The sequence below is a fragment of the Citrus sinensis genome, chromosome 8 (assembly GCF_022201045.2).
Source record: "Citrus sinensis cultivar Valencia sweet orange chromosome 8, DVS_A1.0, whole genome shotgun sequence".
In the NCBI taxonomy this organism is placed as follows: domain Eukaryota; kingdom Viridiplantae; phylum Streptophyta; class Magnoliopsida; order Sapindales; family Rutaceae; genus Citrus; species Citrus sinensis.
In genome coordinates this window covers 22791083-22817360 of record NC_068563.1, presented here as the reverse complement: position 1 = coordinate 22817360, position 26278 = coordinate 22791083, and the positions used below count along the sequence as shown (strand labels likewise).

General features: G+C 34.0%; 4 protein-coding genes across 7 annotated transcripts in view; 1 reads left to right on the top strand and 3 right to left on the bottom strand.

Moving 5' to 3' along the window:
* Positions 1-19163, bottom strand: part of LOC102616827 (kinesin-like protein KIN-12E) — a 28019-nt gene extending 8856 nt beyond the window's left edge. The window contains exons 1-22 of one of the 3 annotated variants that reach the window (XM_052431805.1): positions 18723-19163; positions 18420-18575; positions 18241-18324; positions 18034-18153; positions 17491-17604; positions 16868-16960; positions 16112-16201; positions 15914-15984; positions 15729-15803; positions 15550-15637; positions 14896-14954; positions 14493-14556; positions 14197-14262; positions 13566-13724; positions 13371-13475; positions 12837-13072; positions 12597-12666; positions 12452-12508; positions 12303-12362; positions 11650-11709; positions 11473-11552; positions 8944-11223 (exon numbers count right to left, since the gene is read on the bottom strand). In XM_052431805.1, coding sequence (XP_052287765.1) covers positions 9291-11223; positions 11473-11552; positions 11650-11709; positions 12303-12362; positions 12452-12508; positions 12597-12666; positions 12837-13072; positions 13371-13475; positions 13566-13724; positions 14197-14262; positions 14493-14556; positions 14896-14954; positions 15550-15637; positions 15729-15803; positions 15914-15984; positions 16112-16201; positions 16868-16960; positions 17491-17604; positions 18034-18153; positions 18241-18324; positions 18420-18575; positions 18723-19001 — 4119 coding nt within the window. In that variant the 5' untranslated portion in view covers positions 19002-19163 and the 3' untranslated portion in view covers positions 8944-9290. Of the gene's footprint in view, positions 1-8943; positions 11224-11472; positions 11553-11649; positions 11710-12302; positions 12366-12451; positions 12509-12596; positions 12667-12836; positions 13073-13370; positions 13476-13565; positions 13725-14196; positions 14263-14492; positions 14557-14895; positions 14955-15549; positions 15638-15728; positions 15804-15913; positions 15985-16111; positions 16202-16867; positions 16961-17490; positions 17605-18033; positions 18154-18240; positions 18325-18419; positions 18576-18722 lie in introns of those variants that run through there. The other 2 variants (XM_006487824.3, XR_008050881.1) reach the window with 2 other exon arrangements.
* On the top strand, positions 818-4140 carry LOC102620494 (uncharacterized). The gene is made up of 3 exons (XM_006487756.4): positions 818-1222; positions 2578-2815; positions 3555-4140. The coding sequence occupies exons 1-3, from the start codon at positions 893-895 to the stop codon at positions 3707-3709; spliced, it is 723 nt and encodes a 240-aa protein (XP_006487819.2). The 5' UTR covers positions 818-892; the 3' UTR covers positions 3710-4140.
* Positions 19164-21219: 2056 nt separating the features above from the next.
* On the bottom strand, positions 21220-22758 carry LOC102620022 (probable carboxylesterase 15). The gene is made up of 2 exons (XM_006487755.4): positions 21875-22758; positions 21220-21606 (listed from the first exon to the last, which is right to left on the bottom strand). Exons 1-2 carry the CDS (start codon positions 22741-22743, stop codon positions 21300-21302), a joined length of 1176 nt encoding a protein of 391 aa, XP_006487818.2. The 5' UTR covers positions 22744-22758; the 3' UTR covers positions 21220-21299.
* A 1245-nt stretch (positions 22759-24003) lies between these two features.
* Positions 24004-26169, bottom strand: LOC102619544 (protein SPA, chloroplastic). 2 transcript variants are annotated; one of them, XM_052433009.1, is made up of 5 exons: positions 26009-26169; positions 25385-25713; positions 25243-25279; positions 25045-25128; positions 24004-24365 (listed from the first exon to the last, which is right to left on the bottom strand). In XM_052433009.1, exons 1-5 carry the CDS (start codon positions 26016-26018, stop codon positions 24313-24315), a joined length of 513 nt encoding a protein of 170 aa, XP_052288969.1. In that variant the 5' UTR covers positions 26019-26169; the 3' UTR covers positions 24004-24312. The 2 variants fall into 2 exon arrangements, with proteins under 2 accessions (XP_052288969.1, XP_052288968.1); XM_052433008.1 differs by lacking the exon at positions 24004-24365 and having other exon boundaries at positions 24711-25128.
* Between the last annotated feature and the right edge of the window lie 109 nt (positions 26170-26278).

Sequence of the window (26278 nt, the reverse complement as noted above, 5' to 3'; positions counted from 1 at the left end):
AAGCAACCAAATGGATGACAGGTTTTAATGATTATGTAAACAATGGAGATTGTGCAGTTGTTGCAGATGAATTAGATTCATATTTGGATGAGAATGTTATATCTCGGATGGAAGATTTTAATATTTTGAGTTGGTGGAAGACAAATGCTAATAGGTATCCTACATTAGCTCGAATTGCTAGAGATATTTTGGCAATTCCAATTACAACAGTTGCTTCTGAATCAGCTTTTAACACTAGTGGTAGAGTTGTGAGCTCATACCATAACAAACTTCATCCAAGCACATTGGAGGACTTAATGTGCTGTCAAAGTTGGTTACGAGCTTACAATAGCGGTATGAGTTTATTTTAATATGATTAATTTAAAATCGAAAATAAAAAATGTATTAGACTATTAATTATTCGGGGACCGGGGACCCTCGGGGATCCCCTGTTATTATTCGGGGAGGGGATGGGGATTCTCTCAAGCAATTTTGACGGGGACGGGGAGGGGACGGGGACATATGCAAAACATCGGGGATGGGTATGGGGAGATTGGTCCCCTCCCCTCCCCTCCCCATTGCCATCCTAAGGAGTTCAAAGATTATAACAAAATTCTGGCCGTTGAATTTTGTTATACTGTTTATAAATATTTTTTTTATTATATTTCTTTTGATTGATTTCAGCCAATGTTAACGTGATAAACACAAACGGGGGCCGTTAACTTACATTTAAGGGCTTAAGCGTTGGGACCCGCAATTATTAAAGCGTGGGGTCAGAAAACGCCTCCCTCCACGTGTATCAAATCCAGTTTCCTCAGTTGCCAAATCGCAGCTTAGTACAGTTTCAAACTCTAGAGAAGTAATAACGATAGGTCGTATTGATCCAGCCACTGGACACTGAGACTGAAAGAGAATGGAGCAGGGATCATCGTACGAATCGGACGGACTCAACGGCGTCGGCGTCGGCGTCGGCGTCCCCGTGGACGACGATGACGCTACCAAAAAATATAAAGGGATCCCCTGTGATGACGAGACACTCTACGGTGTTATCCACCGTATGTTTACCATGATTCTCTTCCCCGATTCCAACAGCCGCGTTGCGTCGTTTTCTCTGCTGCGCCGGATCAAGATCTCTCTATCGGAGAATGGATCGCACCTTCGCCAAGCTTCTAGAAACACCGGCCGGAAAGTTCTTCTCTGGACCCGTAGAGGGAGTCCTATCCGTGCTCTCTTCGTCATCTCCGTGAGTACTCTAATAAAATTCAAATTTGTTACTTTTTGGATAAGTAATTTACATTAAGCTCACGTCATGTACACTAAATCCTCCCTAATTTTATTACTACCACTAGTAGTAGAAAGTTATAAGTACTTTGAAATTTAAAATTATCCTGGTAAAGCAGGTACTACATTAATAATTAATACAAAATTTAATAATAAAAAAAAGGCATAATTTCAAAAAATTAGTATATATAATATTGTAGCTTTCTAATATGCAAGTTTTGCATTAAAGTTCTGTCTATTAAATTCTAGAAATACAATACAATAATTTGGTAATAATTCTAAAGAGTAATTGATTATCCCAAACAACTGTAAAAAAATATTTTACTCCATCCTTAACTTTTAATGTAACAAGACATATATATTTTGTAACATTTTGATAGTTATTACTATGTGGATACAAGTTTTTTAAGAGGGGAATTTGAAAAGTTATAAATTATTACAAGTGAAGTTTATTGTTATTTATAGGTGACCCAAACTGGGATCAGAGTTTTTTATGACTACATGAGATTATTCTTATATGGAGTCTCACTATAAAGAGGTTTTTTTACTGTATTTTAACTGTCGTTGTAATTTGTTCTGAAATAAACAGATGCTTGTGCCTTAAATATATAAAAAAAAAATTCCAAAATCCATGCCACTGAAAATAAGGCTTTAATCTAAAGAATTGAGTGCTTGAATTACTCTCTTCATCACTGGTATTAGAGCTGAGTCCTTTCTATTCCCTGTTAGGCAACAGTCAGAGAATCAAAGTTGGATGGGTGATGTGAAGAGATTCTTGGAGTGTTTATTTACATTTTGTGTTAAATCAATTGTATGAAGAGATAACTGTGCTGTATAAGCAGGGGTGGTCAGGATAGAAATTTACCAAATTTTATTTGTTGGGTGGATGTGTTTGATAGATGACTGTTAGGCAGGTAGTGTGTATAATGAAAGAATTTTATGTTTGTCAAAATTCAGAAGGTTCTTGCAATTAGTGAAAGTTTATACGTAGTGATCTAGCAGGCAACGTTATTGACTTTACGATGACTGACATTGTCGCATAGCAATGTTTTGTTACTACACATCTTCAATATACACAAGGAATTACATAATTGTGTCACGTGTACAGTTGCACACCATAGAAAAAGTCGTTCATTGAATCATTTATTTGTAATATATACTTTTCTGTAATTCCTAAAAGACTAGAAAAATGCTCATTCAAATTTAGCGTGTTTTCTCTCGTAGTGTATTGAAATTTATACTTTCCTATCTATTACTTGTCCCTTATTTTTGAGATTTGTTTTTCAATTTCGTTTGATGCTTTCTAAATTCGTGCAGGTTGGGACAATTACTCTTCTTACCTTGACAGGGTTGCTTGTATTTATGCTTTTCTTTCTGGCTGCAACTATCAACGCAATTATCATTTCCCTTCTCGTGTCTTTGGCTGCAGCAGGAGGCTTTTTGGCACTTTTCTTTGCTTGTTTAACTGCTATTTATATTGGGGCTTTATCCGTTGCTGCTTTTGTTATTTCTGCTGCAACAGTTTCTGCAATTGTGGCTGTTTTGATCGCATCAGGTACAGTTATTTGCTCCTACCCTTTTCTTCTTTATTTTGGACAAGTTTTTCTTATCAAGTCATATCTTAAAAGTTATTCAAATATTACCATTATTGATGTTGAATTCCTGGGAATTTTATAAAATTGAACTGGCTGAATTTCTAACTAAAGATGATGGTGGCCCTTTATCTGCTTAGGGTCTCTAACATTTCCTTTTGATGAAAGGGAGGGGGGGGAAAGATGAATTCTCATCCATAATTTGTTAATTATAACTTGTAACTCTACATGTTAATTATCCATTTATCATCATCTGTTTGTTTCCCAATGGTTCTTTGGTTCCTAACACTTTTTGTTTATGCATAAACAAACATAACTCTCAACTGCTAATTTGATTTCCCACCAATTGTGCCACATATATACCGAGATAGTATGTCAGTATGATAAAAACTGCTAGGGCTCTCTACCATTCCATCTTTTCTTTCCTCTCGCTCTTAATTGCCTGCGAATCTGTTGTTTGCTGATTGGTTAATGCCTATGTGTGTTCATATAAATCTGCCAACCTGCCTATAATTAATTGGTTAAAGTTTCCATGGATCTATCATTGGCTTGCTTGTTCTTTTTCATCCAATTAGACCCTCCAAAAATTCTTTGTATATTATTTAAAGCTTGACTGTATTCTTGTTAAAATATCTTGGGCACTTCAACTAATGTAACTTTATGGTTTTTTCAACTTTTGTTTTGGATATTTGTGATTATCAGGCTGGATAGGGTTCTTCTGTGTTATTTGGTTGGCTACAAAGAAAAGTGTGGGTCTGGCTAAGCACTTCTTGGGCATGACTGGATCAGCACTTTCAACTTACTCTCGTGCTCGAGTTGCTCATCACCGTAGTGAAATGGAGAAGACTCCAAAATGAAGTATGCCATGAATACAATGCCATGTATGTATATTTGCTGCTTGGTATTTCTACATGTATTCTGCTTTCCAGCTGCTTAGAGCAAATGCTATGATAATATGAGTTGCTAGATATCATTGTGTATACATAGTTTGGAAGCAAACAAGTGACGTAGAGCTATGGTTTGGAAGCATGTTTGACTAGTATTTTATTGATCGCTGGCCGGTATAAAGTATGTTTGAGATTTAGTAGCGATGACTGTTATAATACATGTATTCTGCGTGAGTTGCAAGATATCACTGTGTGTACATAATTTGGAAGCAAACAAGTGATGTAGTGCTATGGCTTGGGAGCTTGTTTGACCAGTGTTTTATTGATCGATGGTCAGTATATAGTATGTTTGAGATTGAGTTTCTATGACTTTAATAATACATAATTATTGTAGATTTCAATCATTAGTTTCAAGTACAAGTGACAAAGTGATTGTTAAAATATTTGATAGTGAAGTAAAAGTAAAGTGAGCATCGAAAATTTTTCGTATATTTATTAGAATGCTGGATGAGTTCACAATGTTGTAAAATGTTTTAAAAGATAATTTAATGCTGTAAACTTATTCCGTGTACGAGGTTAGCTGACTTATTGCCAAAATACTAAAGATATTCTACCTTCAAAGTAACTAGGAGCATAACACTCGCAAAATATACCTTGGTTTATGAGTTCAAATAGCATTGCCACTAATTCACTACAATAAGTACACTAAAATAAGTTGAGAAAGAAAAAATAAATTAAAATACGAAGAGATTATGGTCTATGCAATCTAAATGAGAACACATTGAAGTTACATGGGTCGTAACGCGAGAAAACATATTTATTTTTAAAAAATTCAAAGTTGAAATATGCACATTTGACGGTATAATGTGACAATAATAGCTAGCCATAGAGGAGTAAGGCAAGCTCTTAAAGTTTTGAATGTAAGATCTGGTGCTGACTTATACAAATTCACCGTCGGACTAATCTCCAAACCGCAACTTCCAGTCGCTACAGAACATGGATGAGTATTAGCTACCTCGCTGCCTGATGGAAACTACTGGTCATAGACGTCTCTGCCTCATCATCCTCCACAAATACTAGTAGACTAGCGTATTTGTATTCAAATCTTTTGATATTCTTAGTCTCTGGCGGTCTCATTTGTGGTGCAAGGCCTTGGTGTATTACTGATCAGTGTGCTTTGATCCCTAAAGACCTAAAAAAACAGCCTTGAGGAGAGAGAGATGCTACACTGGTACACCTGTCAGAAAAAATATCCCTATTTCCATCTTATGCTCATTCTAATGCTCACCAAGTGCCTGAGAACTAAAGAATTTCCGATGACAGAAAGAAAATATCTGTGGGATGGCTGCTGGTGTGCTACGAGTTGCAGGTTCATTGCTACTCACGCTAGTGCTTCAAAATGAGAGTCTCGTTGAATCCCTTCCTTCGGATTCAATATTTTTTAAGCAGAAGAGTTAAATCAATTGAAATTGGATCTGAATTTGATGGAGTCTCGAAGGATTTGTGACTCGGGAAGAGTTAGTGAAGCTGTCATTGGACAGACCAGCACAACCTCCTTGGTTGGATAGGCTGGATGCTACGGGGCTGCTAACATCGGAATCATTTTTTTATCAAAGCCTCCACTTCAATATCAATTACTAACTTCATGGTGATTGAAATGAATTATGCTGTGAAAAGCTAGATTATATTCTAGATAACCTAATAGAATGAGCTAACGCAAGTAATATTTTTTCAGCATCTGGAGGATCTGCACCTACATTATTCAGATATGACGACTTTTAGGTGTCTGACATGCAAAAGAAAAACATCACGTAAACTCTGTACTAGAAACCAAGAAGTTTCAATGAGCTTAAACATTGTTGTATTTGTGCCTGATATAGCCTCAGGAGTTGAGCTATCTCCCAGGAACAATATCAATACTAGGATTTCCATTCCCATGATGTTCGCTATGTTGGGTTTGCGGATCAATTACTGGCGGCTCGACTAAGTGGTATTTCTTACCATTCATGGTGATCCATGTGAGTTAGAAAATGAAGAAAGAAAGAAAGAACATGGTGATTCATGTGAGTTAGCTTTTAATTTTTTTTTTTTTGATAAGTGGAAGTATTTTTTGAAATAAAAAAATATAAATATCTTTTAATTTATTTTACGTTCAATTATGTCAACCCCTTTTTAGAAAAATGAGGGTTTAGGGCATATGGTAAAGAGTTAGGGGACGTTTAGCACGTAAGATTAAATTGGACTAAATATTATGATTGGACTAAATTAAATTAAATTAGATTAGCTTAGATTATAAACAGTAGTGACTTATATTTGGTACAATATCGATTTAAATTGTGTTAAATTAAATTTAAATGAAGTTAAATAGTATTTAAGTTAATACTACATGCATATTTGGTACAGTATCGATTTAAATGAACTTATATTTGGTACTAATCACTTGTTTGAGCCTACTTGAATGAGCCGACTTGAAGCTGAATTCAACTTTGTTTTGCGGGATACTAGGAAGTGTGTTTTACTTATTACATGATTAATAATTAATCAGTTAATAGGTCACGACATTAATTTGACACGAAATATGCATGCGCATATATTTACTGTAAGTTTGGCATGCATGATCTTATTGTAAATGTATATGATATTTTGGAAGTGAAATATTTTCTTACATTCGAAAAATATTTGAAGAAAGAGAAAAAAAAATTTAGAAAGAGTACATAACAAATCTAACAAACTTATTTGTAACTTCTAAAATATAAATACAAAGGTATTATTTTGAGGCGTCTAGCTATGGTATCACGGTGGTACGGTACCACGGCCATACCACAACTGAATCCAGTCATTGGATCCAATAATGGTGATAACTGTGGGTTGAATCCAATGGCTGAATCCAACTGTAATATGGTACCACTGCGGTACCATAGTTTTGCCTTATTTTGAAACCCTTGTTATATGACATGATGTATTTGTCAAAAGATAGAAAATGTTTATTCCTTAAAAAATGGCATGTTTCTTTCGGTAGCAAATCAATGAGTAATTAAGAAAAATTAGGGACCTAGTAGTAAAAGTGAGAAACATTTGGAAACCAAGTGTCATTTAGGTCTTTAACTATATAAGTGTAAGATAATATCAACTTAATTTTTAAAATGACAGTAGTTTTTAAGTTATAGCTACTCAATTTTAGAATACCAAATAAGACATTTTATATATATCTGTCTACGGAAGCACATTATTTATTTTTTAAAAAAAAAGTTCTTTGACTAATGCCGGTGCATTTATTCACACTCTACTATGTTGACAAAATAATCAAATGGACAAAAATATACGTAGATGTTTGGTAAACTGTAATATTATAAACAATGTGAATTTCAAAAGCATAATATATGATTTTGGTAAATTTTTATTTTAAAGTACTGTTTCCCTCTATAATACTAAAATAAACATAAATAAGTTGTCCAGGAACATACTTGTTATTTTTTAAAAATATAAATTTATCTCTATCACTTACGATTAGGCTTGATTTAAAAAAAAAAAAAAAAAAAAAAAAACTTGGCCATATATATATAGGCTTGGCCCAGGCTTGGAAAATTTTCATCCCAACTCCGGATTTGATGGGCCAAATTCGTCTGCAACTAGAAATGAACAAAAATTAATCCTCATCATATTACAGAACAATCACCTGCTTGGAAACCAATTTTTGTAGTTTGTGTAATGCAAATGCGAGAAGATTCCCACCAGGCCACCACTGCTACGCAAGGCAACTTATCAACGATTAATTGCGGTAGTCAATCATCTATCAATGCAGAATCGCTCCAATAATCAATAATATTGTATTATATGTGCTTTCCATCTTGAAATTCACCATAGGTTTATAAGTAAATGCATGTAATCTTTATTTCGAATTGAAAGCAATCAATGTCTAATGGGTGAGGCTATTTGTCTTGTAATATTTATTTAAGACCGGATTAAGAATGGTATAATCCCGGACCATCCCAATCCATCGCCAAATCTAAACTATAATTTAGCTTCACTTTACCTGTTGCTTGAAAAGACAAATCAAGATCATTAGTGTGTATAATAATATTATTTCAAAATCAAAGGTTCTCAAATTTCAACAACAAATTTGTTTCTAATCTCATGAAAAAATAAAAAAATAAAAAAAAAACACACACACACAATCACCAACGTCTTTTGTTTTCCACATCACTATTAGAAAACATAAAATTTCTCACTTTTAACTCTTTTCTTGATATATGTGTGTGTGTGTGTATACTCACCTCTCTTAACTCATTAGGAGCAACCAAATTAATTTCTATATTTTCCAAAGAAAAATAGAAGGAATATTATTATGGGCTAAAATTACCATTGTAACCCTGTTGATTATTGCATCAACCGTGGGAATGGCATGTACTCAAACAAAAGAATGCATGGACAAATGCAAGGCACAAGGCATTCCATATTGTAGGAGTGAACATCAAAGAGAGTAATTATGATTGTGAAGTCGTTTGTACTAATAGGCAAGATGTTTTATTTGGACATGGACCTCCGGCTATTATTATTCGAAACATAGTTTCCACCTAACGTTGCAGTAATTAATTACCATGTTTTAATATTTGTCTCGTTTGATATTGAGACTCGACAGTTATAATTTAAAAATTACAACACTAAAGTGTTTGGTAAGTATTAATTACTATAACTTAAAAAGTAAGTTAATTTAATTAACAACTTTTATAATGAAAAATTTATAATATCTTTATTTTTTTTCAAAATAATTATTTTAAAGTTATGTTTATTGCATATTATTAACTTTTATTTCATAATTATAACTTTTTTCCCACAACCATTATTGTTTAAAGCTACAAAATCTCAATACCAAATAGGACTATAATATGGTGCAAGAGTCCAATTTGTATAACATATTTCACTTTCTTTATTTTATTTTACTGTTCTTTTCTTTTGGAATAATAATAAAGAGAATTATGCAATTATCTCTTTCCCTTATCATTGAGGTAAAGTATTAGAATCCTAAATGCACATTTATCATTAGTTACAAGTGCAAATGTTTATCAAACTTTACAATTATAACTTTTAAGCTATAACTATTGACTTTATATAAGCTTATTATAAACTCCTTACAAAGTGTGTATATGAATCTATTACTACTACTTAAGTCTGAGCTCCTTTCGTTAAAGTTATCCATAAGCTAAAAAAATTAGCTCATGCCATTCTGTTTTCACATCATTACAAAATTTCATTCTTTTTCCAACAATTCTGGCATTGCAACACGTAGTAGCTTCAAAAGACTACATCTATTAGCTTTAATCACATCTAATTTAGAACATCAAAAAAGGAAACAACTACCACTTATGAAACAAGGAATACTTGCATTGGCTTACACAACAAAATCACAATAATATTGCTGAGACAAGTAGCAATTTAATTACAAAAAAAAAAAAAAAAAAAAAAGAGGAAGAATCAGAGCCCTTTTCTCTGCGAATGTATTCTAAATGTCATCACAGATAAGCAAGAAGACTTACCGGTCATCTGAATATTCCTAGACGAGTAATGACTTTGCTTCGATGAGATATGACCAAACGGTTTTCAGCTCCTCTTCCATCTTTTCCGAGAACAAGCATGATTTACTCTTTGTGTGCTCCAACAGTTGGGCTTTCTTCTCGGCAGCTGCAGCCCTCAATACTCGCAACTCATCCATTCTTCTCAATTCAAGTTGCAATTCTTCTTCTACAATCCTCATCTCCGCCTCCTTCAAATCTGCCTCAAACACGTGTTGCATATATTCAAGAATCATGCTTTCGATTTCTGTTTTTCCCTTCTCTCTAATCTCCAAGAGAGCTTCCTGTTCTTGGAGTACAGCCTGGTGTGCAAGTTCCATCTCTTCGACAGATCTTGAACTTTTCTGTATCTCCATTTGAACAGTTTGCAAGTCACTATCTATCTTCCAGGATTTCTTAGTCAAATCCTCAAATTCCCTTTTTACAACTCCAAGCCTTTCCCGACACAACTTCAATTCAGTTTGCAGCTTGGTTTTCTCTTCCTCGGACTTCAGCAACTCAGTAGCTTTACCACCCAAATTCCAATTTCTCTGTGGATGGTCTACTTTTTCAATGTTATCTATAGCAAAAAGAACCTTTTCATTCTCTTGCCTTCTGTTCTCTTCCTCAAGTTTTGACTTCAAAAGTGAAAGGTTGTTCCTCAATTCAGCTTCAGATCGTTGAACCTTTCCTAGAGCATCTTCAATTTCTCTCTTGCAGCATTCCAGATGCACCAATTGCTCTTTTTTCTGATTCAGGTATGTCGATGAAGTAGTTACCCTAGCTCTTGATCGAGCTGCTCTCTGTTCAAAGTATGCTGCTGATGAAGAAAAGCTTGACAAAGAATACTTGAGTGCCATCAATTTATTATCTACAAGAGCTTTTCTCTCTTGCATTTCAGAACAAAGGTGTTTGAGGGAACCGCACTGTTGTTGCTTGGCCTGGATACTATCTTCCATAGCTACAATATCTCCAGAGAGTTTATCAACCTCAGCGAATGCTTTCTCAACCGAACCGAATAGAGTAATAGTATTAGCAGAATCTGAAAGCTTCTCTTGGGCTTTTTCCAGCTTCAGTCTGACCAAATTTAGATCTTCAGGGACCTTTATGTTAGCAAGATTCAACTGCTCTGTTTCCATGTCAGCAAAGGCAGCTTCTGCAGAACCAGGAGTTTTTTCTGACGAATGGAGACCTTCAACTTGAGAACTGATGTGAGTTTCTTTATTAGCTTGAGAATTTCCAGGATACAGGCTAAATCCATTATGCACATCCATTCTGGAAATGTTCTCTCCAGACTTAAGATTTTCAAATCTAGAATTTTCTCTTCTATCCTGCCCATTCAATGCTGGGAGACCAGGTTCAACAGACGTGATGTGCTGCTTACCTCCATCAATTTCAACGAGCTTTTCTGGGCAATAAATCTCTCCGCTTGCTTCAGCTCTGTTTTGTCCGCATAAAGAAATCATTCTTTTGAATTCATCCCTCTCTTGCATGGCTTTTTCATACAGTCCCAATAATTTTTCATTTTCTTCATTCATTTCTGCAAGTTGAAGCTCTAGATTCTCAGCTTCTCTTTTCATCTCCATCTCTTTTCTTTCATATAATTCTATAAGATTACTCTTTTCCTCGATTAAGACCTTATGCTTCAACTGCAGCTCATCATTCAATTTATTGAATTCACTCTTTTCCTTATTCAAGACCTCAAGCTCTAACCTTAGCTCATCATGCATTTTGGACAACCCAATTGCTGTCTGATGAGCCTCTGCTTCCCTCTGACTGGCCACAGCAATAGCGTCAACCATGGTTTTCAGCTCAACTTGGTCATCAAAGTTAATCGTAGGCACATTTGTTGACAACTGAAATCCCTGCGTTTCTTCTTTTGCAGAGATGGGACATGTCTGCTCCTCAAGTTTCTTAACCAGATCGCTCACATGCCTGCCAAATTAGTAAATTAAGACACTAAAGTCCAGCAGATAATATCTGACCCTGATAAATGTTCCACTAGAAATGATCATGATGATGATAGACTCGTAATAACAATAATAATAATGACAATTATCAACAGCAATAATAAGAATCATAATAATTGTATTAAAAGACAGTGCTGCTGGACACACCAAACCAGGAATTAAAAGCAGTTGAATTAGTTTAAATTATGCAAGAAAATTAAAGATTTACAATCACCTTTCCAGCTTCTCTTTCTCGTCAAGTGAGAATTCCAACTGTTTTCGGAGAGTTTCCATTTCTGCTTGGTTATGAATAGCCTGTAACGAAACAAGTCCAATGGATTAATGTCATATAAGAGACGTCTACCAAGTTGCAAGTTCAAACATTCAAAATTCATCCAAGTGCATTATTTACCTGCATGCGAAGGAACTCATTTTCCTCATTAACTGACGTGCGCCAAGGTGAACCTGGTTCCTGTCATAAACAGAACAAGAGGATCGCTTTTGTGAAATCAAAACCTATTTAGTGCAAAGGCAAACTATTATGCCTGACTTAGAATTGTTGCAATTTAAGCATCAAACCAATCAAAAAGGGCATAACGATTGCTTTGAGTCATCATTTCATTGATTACTACTTTTATAAAAGCATAACTGAAAAAGCTAACCACGCCATGAAAATTTAAATGACTTGCACAATATTGACATAGGACGTTTATAAGTCATAGACGAATCTCTTATTTAGATGTCAAACTAATGCTAGGAAACAAGGGTGTCAGGAAAAAAAAAAAAGGAAATCATGCATTTAAAATTGCATCAAACATAAATTAGTTTATAATTACGAATTTATGAGGATGAAAGTGATGTGGAAACCTTCTGAGTGTCTGTAACTCAGATTAACTCATAACTCAATAAATGCCACAGCAAATGAAGTGCATTAGGTGCAACATCATATTATTTTCAATCAGTTCCATATAAAGTGAATAATAGAAATTAGCCATACTGGACAAATATAAAAATGTATACATATTAAAAAAAAAAGAAATCATTAAAAAAGATATATGATCTTACCTTGCTAGAGATCAGTAAATCACCATCACTGCAAGCTTCAGTCACTGCAACTGAATTTGCCTTCTAATATGTAACAATCAAAATTCAAAGTTATGATTCCCACTAATTAATTCAAATTGACAAATAAGAAAACAAAGCCAGCAAAGAACCTGAACTGCTGAAGAGTCTGATTCATGCATAAGTTTCCAATCTAGTGCTTCTAGCAACTGCATATTTGAACAGATGCAGGTAAATTAAGTAAAAAATATAATACAACTAGTTAGGTTCAAAGGTTTCGAAAACCAATTTTGACACCTTATTCTGTAACACCATGATTTGTTGACTCATCATCTCTCGTTCGCCGCCTTCATAAAATGACTTCAATCTGTGGGTTAAAAAAAAATACGATTAACAGTGTATCAGAAAATTATAATGTCCAAAGGAAAGGCCAAACAATCATTAATGCTTGAGAAATATACATGCTACATAAGCAAATGAAGAATAATTAATATCATAGTGAAACCACTATAATAAAACTGTGTTGAAAGTACATGCCTCCTTATTTCCTCTTTAAGCTGCAGGTTCTCCATGGCAAATCTTGTTACTTCTTGGTTGCGATCTACCTGCGTCCTGAGAACCTCAATTTCCTTCAAACACTCCTCCTTCTCTTTCAATAAATGGGTCTCAGCAGAAATCTTTCCAGAAGCAACAGCCTCTAGCCTCTTGATTCCTGCTTCCCGGAAACGTAATCTCATCTTTAGGCCTTGTATCTCGTCCTCTCTTTGTTTGGCCTAATTCAAATGAAGCATTTAATGTTTAGAGAAGTTATGTATCACAGTATCCATATAAACTATAATAGATGGGTCCTTACAAGTATACAATTCCCCAAATACCACACAAACAACTTATATGCCAAAATATGATTAGAGGTTTAACATCCAGTTGAAGAGAACATAGAAACTAATCTTTTGAAATTCTTTCTGTTCACTTCTATTTAAGAAGAAATGTGTAGCATTTATTAATAAATGTCCCAAAATTTTCGGCCCTAAAATCCATTAAATAACATGTCAAAATTTCTCATTGACATACCAGTCGCAGAGCTGCCTGATTTTCAGCAGCCAAGGCTTGTAAAGAGATGTCTTTCTCCTTTTCCCTCCTGAAAGCTCCAACAAGCGCAAGTTCATAATCTTTCTTCTGATAAGAGCAGTGAAACAAATAAATTGGTAAACAATAAGTGTAAACCAGATGTCTTCTTATAAATCAAAGAACTAAAATTATGTTCACCTGAGACATCCGTTTATCCGATATAAGTGGACTAAATGACTCATGAAGCCCTTCCCACTTAATGGATCCGGGGGATCCTGGAAAGCTTACTGTAGGACTGTCATTGACCAGACTTTCAGCCCCTCCATGGGCTATACCCCGTAAACGAGATACTTCTTTCTGAAGAAAAAGAAGGGAACGTTTGAAGTGTGTAATAGGCAAATGAAAATCACCATAAATTCTACAGGCACTTAACTTACAAGACCAAGTATACTTACTGAAGCAAAAAATAAATCTAACAAATTGCCAAGTTATTCCTTTAGGGGATGACGCACAAATTATCCATTTTTATTTTTCCAGAGTAAACAGTAATTCATTACACAGAAACTCATTTTTGAGATAATAAATTTAGTCCAAAGAACTTCAATGATCCAAAGAAATTCAACTTTAGCTTTTGATTTAATCTTAAATCATCAAGAAAAAAAATTCTTGAGAAAGAGAAATTAATAGTCACTAGAAAGTCGCAAAGTTTCTCATACATTGGTATGTCTTCTAGAAAAGATCTCAAGGGAAAAAGTCTATTCGTAGAGTCAGTGAAAGTACAGAACATTATGTTGTAAAATAACATAAAGAAACAAATTCAGCACAATACCTTAAGCTGTTGAATCTCCATCCGCATGGCAATAACATCCCCAGAAGCATCTTCATTTACAATTGCCTGTAGAAAAATTAGAACCAACTTTCTATAAGAAATGGTGATTGAAACTTAAAAACATAAGTACTCAAGTGTTTGCTAATGACTTAGAAACAGAAAAAATGGATAAAATGTAAAACTGATAAGCTGTGCAAAGAAGCAGAGATGTGCCCCTGCACCTGAAGTCTTGAATGTGATACCCTATCTGATGTCACCAAAGAAACATTAAAAAAGGGCATGCAAAGATCACATACATTGTTTTTTATGAATTTAGCACGTTGTGCAAACTTCAAAGTGCTAAGTGTCTCCAACGAACAACTGCAAGGCACCAAAACATTTCCCATATATGAAATGAATTTAATGTTTAAAAAAAATGAGGTTGTTGAAACAAATAGAAAAGAAATGACAAACAATGAGCTAACACTGTCATGAACTTGGAGTTTAAAAAAACTTCCAATGTATACTTTCAAAAGTAAAAGGTAGTGAAAATATCCATAGGAGTTGGAAAGTACAAGAAATTTGAAACTCAGTTAACTATTGAAGTTCATCAATAAGCAAATTAGTGAAAAAAGGTTCCTAAAAGACAAGGTAAGAATTCTAAAGAAGTTTATATGTAAGTAAGACATGCTATTAATAAAGAATGATGCTTTGACTGACCAACTAGATGGACTGATATTTGCAATTATGATTGTTTTTGAATTCCCTCCCAGAGAATCCTGAAAGTAAAACAATAACAAGATGGTTAGATATCCCTTTCTTTGCTGAAGATCTTTGCATGATACAAGATATTGCCAAAAAATCCTAAGTAAACAAATTTCAATATTTAATACTTACTTAATCTTGAGTTTAAAAGAACCATGTACAATAACAAGATGGTTAGATATCCCTTTCTTTGCTGAAGATCTTGGCATTATACAAGATATTGCCAAAAAATCCTAAGTAAACAAATTTCAATATTTAATACTTACTTAATCTTGAGTTTAAAAGAACCATGGTTTATGTAATGTGTATGTGTGTGCGCGCGTGTCCATATACATACATACACACACACACACACACACACACACATAGAGACAGAGACAGAGAGAGAGACAGAGAGAGCGGAATGATCATTCAAAAAGTTCGCAGTTCAGCAGAGCAGGAGATTATTGCAAGAAATAACTACATACCACAGCAGATACTATCCAGTCAAAAGAAAAGAAAGAAGATAACAAAGAGAGAGAGAGAGAGAATTTGCTTCTCAAGGTTTATTTTCAAGAGAGAGAGAATTTGCTTCATAAGGTTTATTTTCAATCAGCAGCAGTTGTATACCTGAAGCAAAAATGTAAGCTTTGAATCACGGTATGGAACATGAAGCGACTTTCCATTGGAGATACTAACAAGGTTCATAATCACAAGTCTGCATGAATCAATAAAGAAGACAAAAACCATTCAACGGTCAAGCATTTCGTTAACAAGAAGATTGTTGGTGAAAGGTAAAGACAGCGCACCCCAATGTTGAAAGTGACTTGTTAATATTGGTAGCTTCCTTGAGACGTTCACCTTCTGCACCAGAGCTCTTCTGCCTGTGATCAAAGCATAAACACGTGTAAACACAGTATTTTGTGAAAAGTAACTGAAATCAATGCAAATAATAGTCTGAAATTGATGCAAACTCATTTCTATATGCATGTACCTTTCAGAGCCAGCTAAATCGACAAGATTAAGCCGAGCAAACCGATGGTGAGTTACACCTTGAGATTCCCACTGGTAATAAAAACTCAATTAAACATGTTTTTTTAACTCCAAGTACTAAATATTTAGGAAAAAGACAAAGTTTAACAAAAAAGCCCAAAAATAGAAAAAGAAGAAAAGAACTTGTATGTTTACTCACCTTACTTTCAATAATGCATGTAAATACACTGTGAGAACGACTGCTTGCACGGTTCATATTAGTGGCAGCAACCTTTCTGTTTGCTGCACCCTGAAATATCGAAGTGTTAATAAGCATTCTGTTACAAAAATTACTAAGGGAAAACAAACAAATGTCAAAAAAATTCTAAGACCAATGTACATTTAGAAGTTCAGACACAGAGAAAATTAAATTTGACCATTTAAGTTATTAATACAAACTAGCCAGTGATGTGTTGACATAAGAAGTAATAATTGCACCAGCTATACATACTATGTGAATGAATTAACAGAGAAAGAGCACAGAAAAAAAATTTTCGGTGCAATCAAAATGATTGACTTTGAAAACAATTATTGGCTTCTTTTTGCAAAATAGTAACAAAATTGAATAAGGAAATCAAAAGTTGTCTGATTTGTACTAATAAATTCCTAAAAATCTGAAAATGGTTTCTTTTGTTGTCTTCTTTGCAAATTCAAATGCTTAATTTCAAATGAGAAAAAAGAAAATGTCTGACTGCTGCAAAACACAGAACAGACTGTACTTTCAGCACTGATTTCAAATAACAAAAGCACTTCAACATGTAAAATAACTACACAACTGTGACAAAGGTTTTACTCAAAACACAGCCACTAACATCCACCAAAAACCTGCAGCACTATAGAAATACTAGCAGTTACATAATTCAACTACAGGTGTGAAACATATCAAAGAGAAGAGCCAGAGAGGATGACTATATACTTGAATAAGTTGTTGAATCACATCCCGAGCACTTGTAACTTCTATCTCCTTCAAATTCTCAACATAAACCCCTTTCTTATTGTCTTCTCTTATCTGCCAGGTACAGATGAATCAGTCCAAGACTCCAAGTTAACTAGGACAAGTATTTGGAAATTTCCCCTTAACTCCAAAGTGTTTTACCATTTGTTTGACATAAATTAAGAGTTAAGAAATCCTCCAAACTATAAACAAAATATGAGGGTCTGAAAAGAACTAAAAATTTGGCTATGCATAGACATGCCTTTATCTAGCACAAAAGAATTTAAAACAATATGGAGCAAAAGAACTTCTATCTAAGTCCTATTTCAAAATGAGCTGGTTTACTTACAGAGTATCTTGCCTTGATCACATGTGAACATGTTATTCATGAAGAAATGTTCTTAATAAAATAAGGATGCAAAAGAGTAACCATTAGATTTCTTCAGTTACTGTGTAATCTCTGTCAGGCAATTAGTGAGGAAAATGAAAACGACATGTTTTCATTATTGGTAATGAAATTTTATTTGGTTTGTACCGGGGCAATCATAAATGAAAAGAGAAACTGAAGAGATGAACCTCTAACATGCAGTGTAAGACATGTTTACCTGTAGATTACTGGAAGACGGGTCCAAAAGATCAAGAATTTGCTCATTGTATATTTCCAAAAATGAGCATTTGCAATTAAATCTTATCTTCTCGTCTTTGCGGACAATTTTCTCCTGCCACACAACAAAGTAGTCAAAGCTATTAAATGATCCTCGGAATGAAAAATTCAAAAGTAAATGAAAACATGATAAAATTTTAACTCTTATATACAGAAGATGGTGATCTCCAAAATTAGAAAAAAAATATTAATAATAATAGTAATAAAAAGATTTCTAGTTTCATATATCCAAATCTTCAGGGTTACAAAAAAGTACTTAAAAATTTTAGTTTCCCAGTAACCAGTGATTTGTAAATGTCAAGCACCTCAATTAAAAGACATCTTAGATTTATATACAAGTGTCAAAGCTGCTCTTCTGCAATAAATTCAAAATTGCATTGCTTTTTAGCACCAAATTATACCCAAAAGAGTATTGTTATTTCATTTATCATGCATTCTATCTCACTATATTAACAAGTATCTTCCACCAATACCAATAGAATACCTTCTGAATTGTTGAGAATAAGTATTCAAATACTCTAGGTGTCATTCCAGAATTCACACTATGCCTTTGAGTGCTTTCCTCAATATCTCCCAGCATCGTGTGAGTTTTGCCACTACCCGTCTGCACAAAGAAATGGTAAATTGAATCATAAACACATTTCACTAACTCTTTCGTACACCAATTGATATAACCAAATTAAAAGCTCACTTGGCCATAAGCAAACATGCAACTGTTGTATCCTCCCATACAATTATCCACCATAGGCACACCAGCAGCTTTGAACAACCTCTCCTGTCAAATTAGTCCAATAAGATCCACTACCACACACCAGCAATAACAAAACATAAGCAGCATTAACCTAAACAACCGAAAGCTAAAAGCAATACCTGGCTAACATTCTCATCTGCGACAATGTCAAACGTGAAACGCGACTCAGGATGCCCTGTCCATGTGATCGTCTGGCAGCTCTCCTGCCTAATACACTTGTTGTAGCCTTGTACCGAAATCTCTGACCTACTCAGTGGACGGATTCTTATAATTACCTAAACATATTAATTAGATGAAATTAAATCGAGCGCATTAACTAACAATCACTTGTCGCATTTAAATTAGATTTCTAATAGAAGCATACAGAAATTTCAATTTTCAACTAAAAAAAGTTTTTTTGTTTTTTTAAAATAAAAAATTACCTGCACGTTATGGTCCTTCCAGAAGGAAGGATCGTCGGAGAACTCGAAGCTGTGAGATGAAGCAGTGGCGGCGGCGGCTGCATTGTCGTCCCAGTCGCCGATGCTGCGAACTGCTGACGTGGCAGCGAGAGATTGGCCCGGATGATTGTCTCTCGACACAGACTTGAGAGAAAGATCTGGTGAAGTGAAAAACGATGGCGCGGAATCGGAGGAGGTGGAACGGCTGTGGAAACCAAACCTGCTCTTGATCGCACTGGCCGTCTCTGAAATAAACGGCATGTCGTCTCGTATGAACGGAAAAATTAGGAAAGAAAGCTTTTGGGACAGTAGGGAATTGGAGAAGTGACGGGGGAAAGAATTTGAAATGCTTGGGGGGAAGATCGGACGGTGGAGAGTTGGATAGATGAACGGTTGGGATTCGAGTGGATTTGATGCTAGTGACCGTTTGGATTCGGGGTGTTAAAAAATTTTGAATTGTCGAATTGTGGAGCCACTTTTCTATGCGGAGTTGCTGACTGCCGAGGAGGATGTGGTGAGATGAAATTACTGAAACGTCCCTAAGGTGTTATCATGTTGACCGAATTCAAGTATGCATCAGGTGCTGTAATAAAAAAATTTTATGTGCGGCAAATATGACTTATAAATAATAATTATGATAAAAATAATAAATATATAAGTGCTTTTTTTATCATATAAGGGTGTGTTTGGTACATTGTATTGTATTATGTTGTATTGTATTATTTTAATGCAGGTGTATTGTATTATGTTATATTGTATTAACATTGTATTATAATAATGTTGTACAATATTTGGTACTACACTGTACTGTATAATTTTTATACTATGTTTGGTGTTGCACTGTACTGTATTAATTTTTTGTGATTAATTTACATTATATATTTATAAAATAATATTTATTAGTACTTAAAAAAACTAAATATAGAGGTCTTAAATTTTAGAAATTTAATAATTTTTTTTAGTATAAATGTTAAAAAATATCATAATTCTTCATAAAGATCGAAGGTTATATCCTTTAATTTTCGGAAGCATAACATTTATTTTCTATATTTTCTAAATATATAACTTGTTAAATATCGAAACAAATAATTTAATCAAATAATCTTGAAATAATATAACAAAACAATAGTTAAAACCTACAAGATTTGTTCAAAAGTCATCTTAGGACATCTGTTCATATACATCACAAAATGATAAAGCGACAAAATTATTATAACATATTTAATAGCAAAATGAATTGTGCTAATATTTTATATTATTATTTATGTTATTATTAATTTTAGATTAATATTATTGAAATTCATTCATATTTAAATATTTATTATTTGTTATATTAAATTAATTAAAAATAATTAATTTTTGTATATTAATTATATTACAATAATAAAATAGTGTAATATTATATTATATTATATTATATATACTTTTAAGTATTTTATTATTAATCATATTAAATTATTAATAAATTATGATGTAAAAATAAAAATTAATATTCTATTATATCATAAATTAAAAAACTATATATTTATTCATTTTTATTATTATTAAGTAAAAAGTTAAAAAAAAAAAACAAGGTAATGCGGGAACTCCCCCATTAGCGCCCCCCCCCCCCCAAATAGCCAATCCCAATGAACCTCAATTACTCCCAAACATGTTATTGGTTTAAATTAATGTTGGGCCCACACTTAATGATATGCAATACCACACACCAAACACACGTTAAGTGTACATTAAAATCAACTTAACTTTCAAAATTCAAACCACAACAGTAGTTATTTACTAAATATTTTAATGGTGTAATTTTTAAGTTACAATTTGTTAATTATTATATCAAATAGAGACATATTTTGTACGAACTAATATAGCATAAGTTATTGGTTGTATGAAAATATAAAATAATAAAAAATTATTTAGGATATTTAATACAACTAATTTAATTATATCGTATCAGTTTGTAGGAAATAAATTTATATGAGAGTTTATAACTCTATCATTATTCTTATATACAAGAGTGATGATACAAAATACCTCCTGAAGGAAGCCTTCCGACCCATATTTATTGATCTTCTTAATTTATTGTTTCTCTTATGTTGCAGGAGCACTTTTGTAATAACCATTGATGATAGAGAAATTGAAACTATGCTTTAATAAAAGAATGAAGTAATCCATAACAAATATATGATGTGGTGAGTGTATATATTATTTGGAGCTATTTTATTGTATGTATACATCAACTACGAGAGAGTATTCAGTTAAATGCTGATTTTACATAAGTTTATAATTTTAAATTAATAATTATTCAATGCTGATTAAAAAATTGTCGTTTCATTTAATACCAGTCCTCCTTACCTCAAAAATAATAATAATAATAATAATCAACCCTCCTCGATTAGATTTAACCATGGGGAATTACTAATTTAAATTTTAGACTTTACTTCTGTAAAATCATAAAACGACAATTTAAAAAAAAAATCCAAAATGAAAGATACAAGATTACATTTTTATTTTGAAAATACAGAAAGACCCGCATTGCATAACAGGATCATAAAGCCTTATAGCTTAGGAGGAATTTTCAGCAATAAAGTGTTTGATGATTTGCATTAAGCGGTTGGCATCTTCAGAGTTGGGATCAATGGTGAAAAATCCATGCTGCTTTCCTTCAAATTCAACATATTCAACCTTCTTTCCAAAATTTTTAAGTGTCTTTGCATAATCCTCAGCTCTGTCTTTGAGCAAATCGCTTCCCCCAACAACAACTAGAATTGGATCAAGATCCACTGCCTCAAGACTAGGGCTGACTGGCCCAAATGGGTTTATTAGTGGATGATCTGTTGTCTCTCCAATTGGTATGGAGAGTCTCCAAAACCTAAAACCATTATATACAAAAACAATAAGCTTCTTTATCAAGAACTAACACGCGAATTAGGGTCATCTCGTGATTTGAACTTTCATATGCCTTTAAAAATAGTGTCTATTGGTTAATTGTAGTGTATGTGATTTAATAACTCTTTTATTAAATTAACTATCAATTACTCACGTAAATTGAGCTTGATCGCGGAGGAATCTCAGTATGCTTTTCTTTTCCTCAATAAAAGAATAAATAAAAGAGAAGCCCGTGTAAAGTTTGCACAAACCTATCAATGAGTTCCAAATTGAGGAAAGCTTCTCTAGGACCCTCAGCTTCTGATTTGGTCCTCACTGTTCCACCAAAAAAGGGAGCAAGAAGAATATAACCCTTCACCCGAACAGGAGCTAATTCCAGCGAGCCAGCCTTGAGACGGACCGCCAGGTTATGAGCAATGTTGCCACCTGCAGAATCACCAGATATGAACACTTTTCCAAAATCAGCGACTTCAGTCAACCAAGTGTCGGGCTCATTTGCCACTGCTTGAGCCTGGAGCCATTTCACAGCCATGTAACCATCTTCAATTGCAGCCGGGAGCCTGTTCTCTGGGGCCAACCGGTAGTCCGGGGAGATGATCACAGCTTGGAGTTCTGAGGCCAGATTGAAGCAATAGTTTTGACAGTTTGGCCAAGCGCGTGACCCAATGCAAAAACCTCCCCCATGAATGTAGTAAAAGATTGGTAGCTTGGTGGAAACAGGTAAAGCCGGCTTGTACAGCCTGAGAGAAAGATCATGAACAGGGTCGAACACCACGTCTTTCCATACAACGGAACCATCATCGTGTACAGGGACACTGAAGCTTGGTTTAGGCAAGCGAACAATGGACCCATCGCTGTACACGAAAAGGACTCCACGGCATTCATCAACTAAAGAAGCAGTGGCAGCTGTACCAGTGTTTGACATTTCTTTCTTACAAGAAAGGAAGATGAGAAAAACGCAGATAAAAAGAAGGGAGAATAAGGAGAAAGAGAGAACAAACAACAGAGAAAGAGTTAAAAAGGGTGGTGGCCTAATGGCAAGTTGCTTCTGTATTCTTGTGGGTTTGTCAATATGATGACAAAAACACAAAGTATGAAGATGACGCTCTATAAAGCTCATCAATTTTGTCAGATACTGCTACAAAGAGCATCAATCCATCCATTGCAAGCCAACAGATTGCTGTACCAACATTTTTGTAGGATTAAAAAGTTTTACCTCTCTCTCCAGATAGCACATGAATAAACACATTGCAGGCAAACTAATAATTACATCACTCAACAAAACAAAAACAAAAAAATATTGCATTAAGAAACAATTCCTGAACAGCCTACTCTGAACTCTGAACCTTTAAGAGTCCAAGAGTAGGTAATAGCTAGTATTTGCATATCAGATTAGCAGCAACGGCCAATAAAACATTGCAATTGCATGATAACTGTTGGAATATAAGACTATTGAGTATAGTGTAATATTTCTAATACTGCAGCTCAGAAGTGATCAAGTGAATACCAGCAATTTCTTTTTGTTAGCAATTCTCTCTCTACATATAAAAATTAAGCTAACCAGTGAATTGTTCACACATCCTTGATCTAGCTTTCGGAAAGGCCTATATAGCCTTCAAAGTGTCGTTCCATGCACATTTCTGGAACAGTAAGTGCAGATTTATTTTGTTCTCATTATGCTATTGGTAATGACATGATGATACTTGTCTTCATATACATATTCCAAAAAGAAAAACCAACAATTATTAAGGAAGATGATGCAGCACTAGTTTCCAAAGGGTCAAAACAAACACTAGTCATAAATTTGGATTATGCAGTGGGCAAAGGCAGGAGCTATAAAGTTCTCAACTCACAACCCCCACTGCATATATAGCAGAAGCAATGCAATGATTCATGAATCAACTATTTTTGTCACCCAAGAAAAACATGTTGTGATGGAACAAATAAACAAAGGGTGATTTGGATAACAATTCCTGTTTCGCACCCAGTAATTGTTTTGAAGTTCTTAATTTGTCTATAGCACAATAAAGGAACGATGGAACAAGCTATTTTTGGTATTTGAATATCACAAACTGTAAGCTCCAATATTTCTTACTAAAAGGTACCGAGTAAATGTTGAAAAGATGGAACAAGTTATTTTGGCATTTGAATATCGTAGACTGTAAGCTCCAACATTTCTTAATAAAGGTACTGAGTAAATGTTCTTTTATCCTTACTGATGCTCCACATGATCAGGGCATCCTTTTGAGGATAAAATTTTGCCAGAATTTGTTTCCATTATTCTTGTTCAAAGGTAAGTCCATCTTTGCAGTGATTTACAATTATACTGATTTCTGTTTCTTGATGGCACAGCAAAAGTAACCAATAATATACTACTATCTCAGTGAAAAGAAAAGAAGCAACGAAAACTCAGTACTTTCTTTTCTTCGAGGATTATATTTGGTCAGCACGAGACGGCTGTAAGAGTAATACAATTATCTAAACAAATAGAATTTTACATCAGCATTTACAACTCTTGTTATTTCCACTGCACCACAATTACATAATAAGTTGGATGTGAGAGAAGCGAAAAATTGAGAGCGGGAGGTGGAAAGGGTTGAAAAGCAATGATATGAACAAAAGAATTTAAAGCTTCAGTAATTTTTTTTCTTACAGATCAAAAATATATCTGGCTGTAGATAACAACAGCTCATAGACGTCTAGAATATCCAGAACCTCCACATTTCTTGCAGAGTATCAATCCTACAGAGAGAGGAAATTCTTTTAACACTAAAAAGATAAATGTAGATGGAATTAATATACAAGTATTTAAATTTAAGAGAACTAAGTAATCTGATATATCATCAGGGATGTTGATTTTAAAATGACTAAATTGAGCATCACTTTAAATCAGTGTTTGGGTGAAATTGATATTAGCCTGATAAAATATATAAATCTTTGAACTCAAATCAAACAGCTACGTTCCATTCAAATTGTATGCCCACACATAAAGAATGTCTAATAGAGCTCATACTAGCAGTAACCAGAATGATATTAACAAATATAAATACCAAAATGCTTAAGTGAAAGTACTCCGAGCAAGCCACCAAAAAAAAAAATATTTTCAAGTGCTAAAAAGAGGGAGAGGAAAAAAAATAAAATTGCACAATTCTCTAATTGCAAATGCTATGTTACCCAAAACAAAATGAATTAATTCAATCTCAGTGATATAGGGTAGCACCACCAAGAAAGCAGAGCGTTATTAAAAAGAACAATAGTGTGCATACAAACTCCTACAAGCACACATTTTCATACAAACTGCTGTATCATCACTATATCACTCCACATAATCTCATTTAACTAATTTTATTTCCTTTTTATTTTCACATATCCACAACACTCATGTGAAATCTCTCGAGTTTTGTTGTTTCAGAAATAAAACCTGCTCCCTTGCAGACGCGACAATCAACCAATCCGGATTCTATCTTCATCTTACCATCATTACAGAATACACATTTTGTACCACCTATGTTCAACACAGAGAGTCCAAATTATCCCCAAAATAAAAAAGAGATATTGCACTTTTCCTATTGAATGAATCACAAAAACCATAAAAATATAATGGGGTGATAGAAGTTACCATTTCCCGCACAACGGTCACAGGGAACAGGGTCTCCCTGCAAAGAAAAAGAAACAAAGGGTAAGATGCTTGAAATGATAGAGAAAATAGGTATTTAAAATAAAAGGAAAATGAAAATATTTATTAATACTACGAGAACAACCTTGAAGCCGAGGAAAAGGGAGAGAGCTATGGCGACAAAAACGCTGATAGTAGCAAGAACAGTTTGAGTATCCAAAACAAAAGGCCTATCAAATTCAAACCTACTGAGCAGCAACATTGGAATTGGAAGTGGATGCAGAAACAGCTTTTTAATTTTGGTGGGTGGTGGTTTAATGACTCTTTCTTTGTGCTTTGAAATGCTGCAGCGGGAGAGAGTTGCGGTTTCTGATTTTGCAGCGAATATTTGAGGGACCAAAGTGTTTGATTTTGAAAGTAGAGGGTGGAATTGCAGGGAGCAGAAACACAGTGCAGCCATGGATGGATACTTTGCTACAAACAAATGAAGAAGAAGAGGAAGAAGAAGAAGAAGAAATCAATAATAATATAATATGTGGATATCAGGCGTCCTTCAATTTTATTTTATTTTTTTCATTTTCGTTCCTGTGTTTTCAATTTCACTTTAATACAATTACGGGCATTGACCGGTTTACCCCTCTCATTTTATAGCTCAATGGAACTCTCTTTGTTTCAATGTCAAAATGTCGCAAATATTGCAAAACTCAAGTTCGAGCTGTAGTTTAATAAATTAAGAGATCACGTTCTCTACTTATTATAATCACAATACCTTGCTTCATCAAATGATGTAACTCTTTTTATCTTATATAGATAAAATTATGCTTAGCTGCAGATGTCTGCATTTCAAAATCACAGAGACAGTTAAAAGAGAAAAACATTAAAAGGGAAATTAACAAAAAAAGGATGAATTGGAGTATATGCTCTTTTCGTCCTTTTAACCCTGTTGGCATGATCTTAGAATGCGGACGTAATCAAAACGCCAAAAAAAAAAAAAAAGAAAGAAAGAAAATAATAGAAGGCAACTAATATTATCTAATGA

Bases quoted from the DNA above. Each gene is read 5' to 3' on its own strand.
- LOC102619544 (XM_052433008.1), bottom strand. The intron at 25,280-25,384 runs GTTGTTCTCGTA...TTTTCTTTGCAG, and splicing joins CCCTTTTCCTCGGCTTCAAG to GGAGACCCTGTTCCCTGTGA. The intron at 25,129-25,242 runs GTAACTTCTATC...TGTTGAACATAG, and splicing joins TGACCGTTGTGCGGGAAATG to GTGGTACAAAATGTGTATTC.
- LOC102620022 (XM_006487755.4), bottom strand. From the start codon at position 22,743: ATGAGCTTTATAGAGCGTCATCTTCATACTTTGTGTTTTTGTCATCAT. The intron at 21,607-21,874 runs GTTTGTGCAAAC...TAATGGTTTTAG, and splicing joins AATTTGGAACTCATTGATAG to GTTTTGGAGACTCTCCATAC.
- LOC102620494 (XM_006487756.4), top strand. From the start codon at position 893: ATGGAGCAGGGATCATCGTACGAATCGGACGGACTCAACGGCGTCGGC. The intron at 1,223-2,577 runs GTGAGTACTCTA...AAATTCGTGCAG, and splicing joins GTGCTCTCTTCGTCATCTCC to GTTGGGACAATTACTCTTCT. The intron at 2,816-3,554 runs GTACAGTTATTT...TGTGATTATCAG, and splicing joins GGCTGTTTTGATCGCATCAG to GCTGGATAGGGTTCTTCTGT.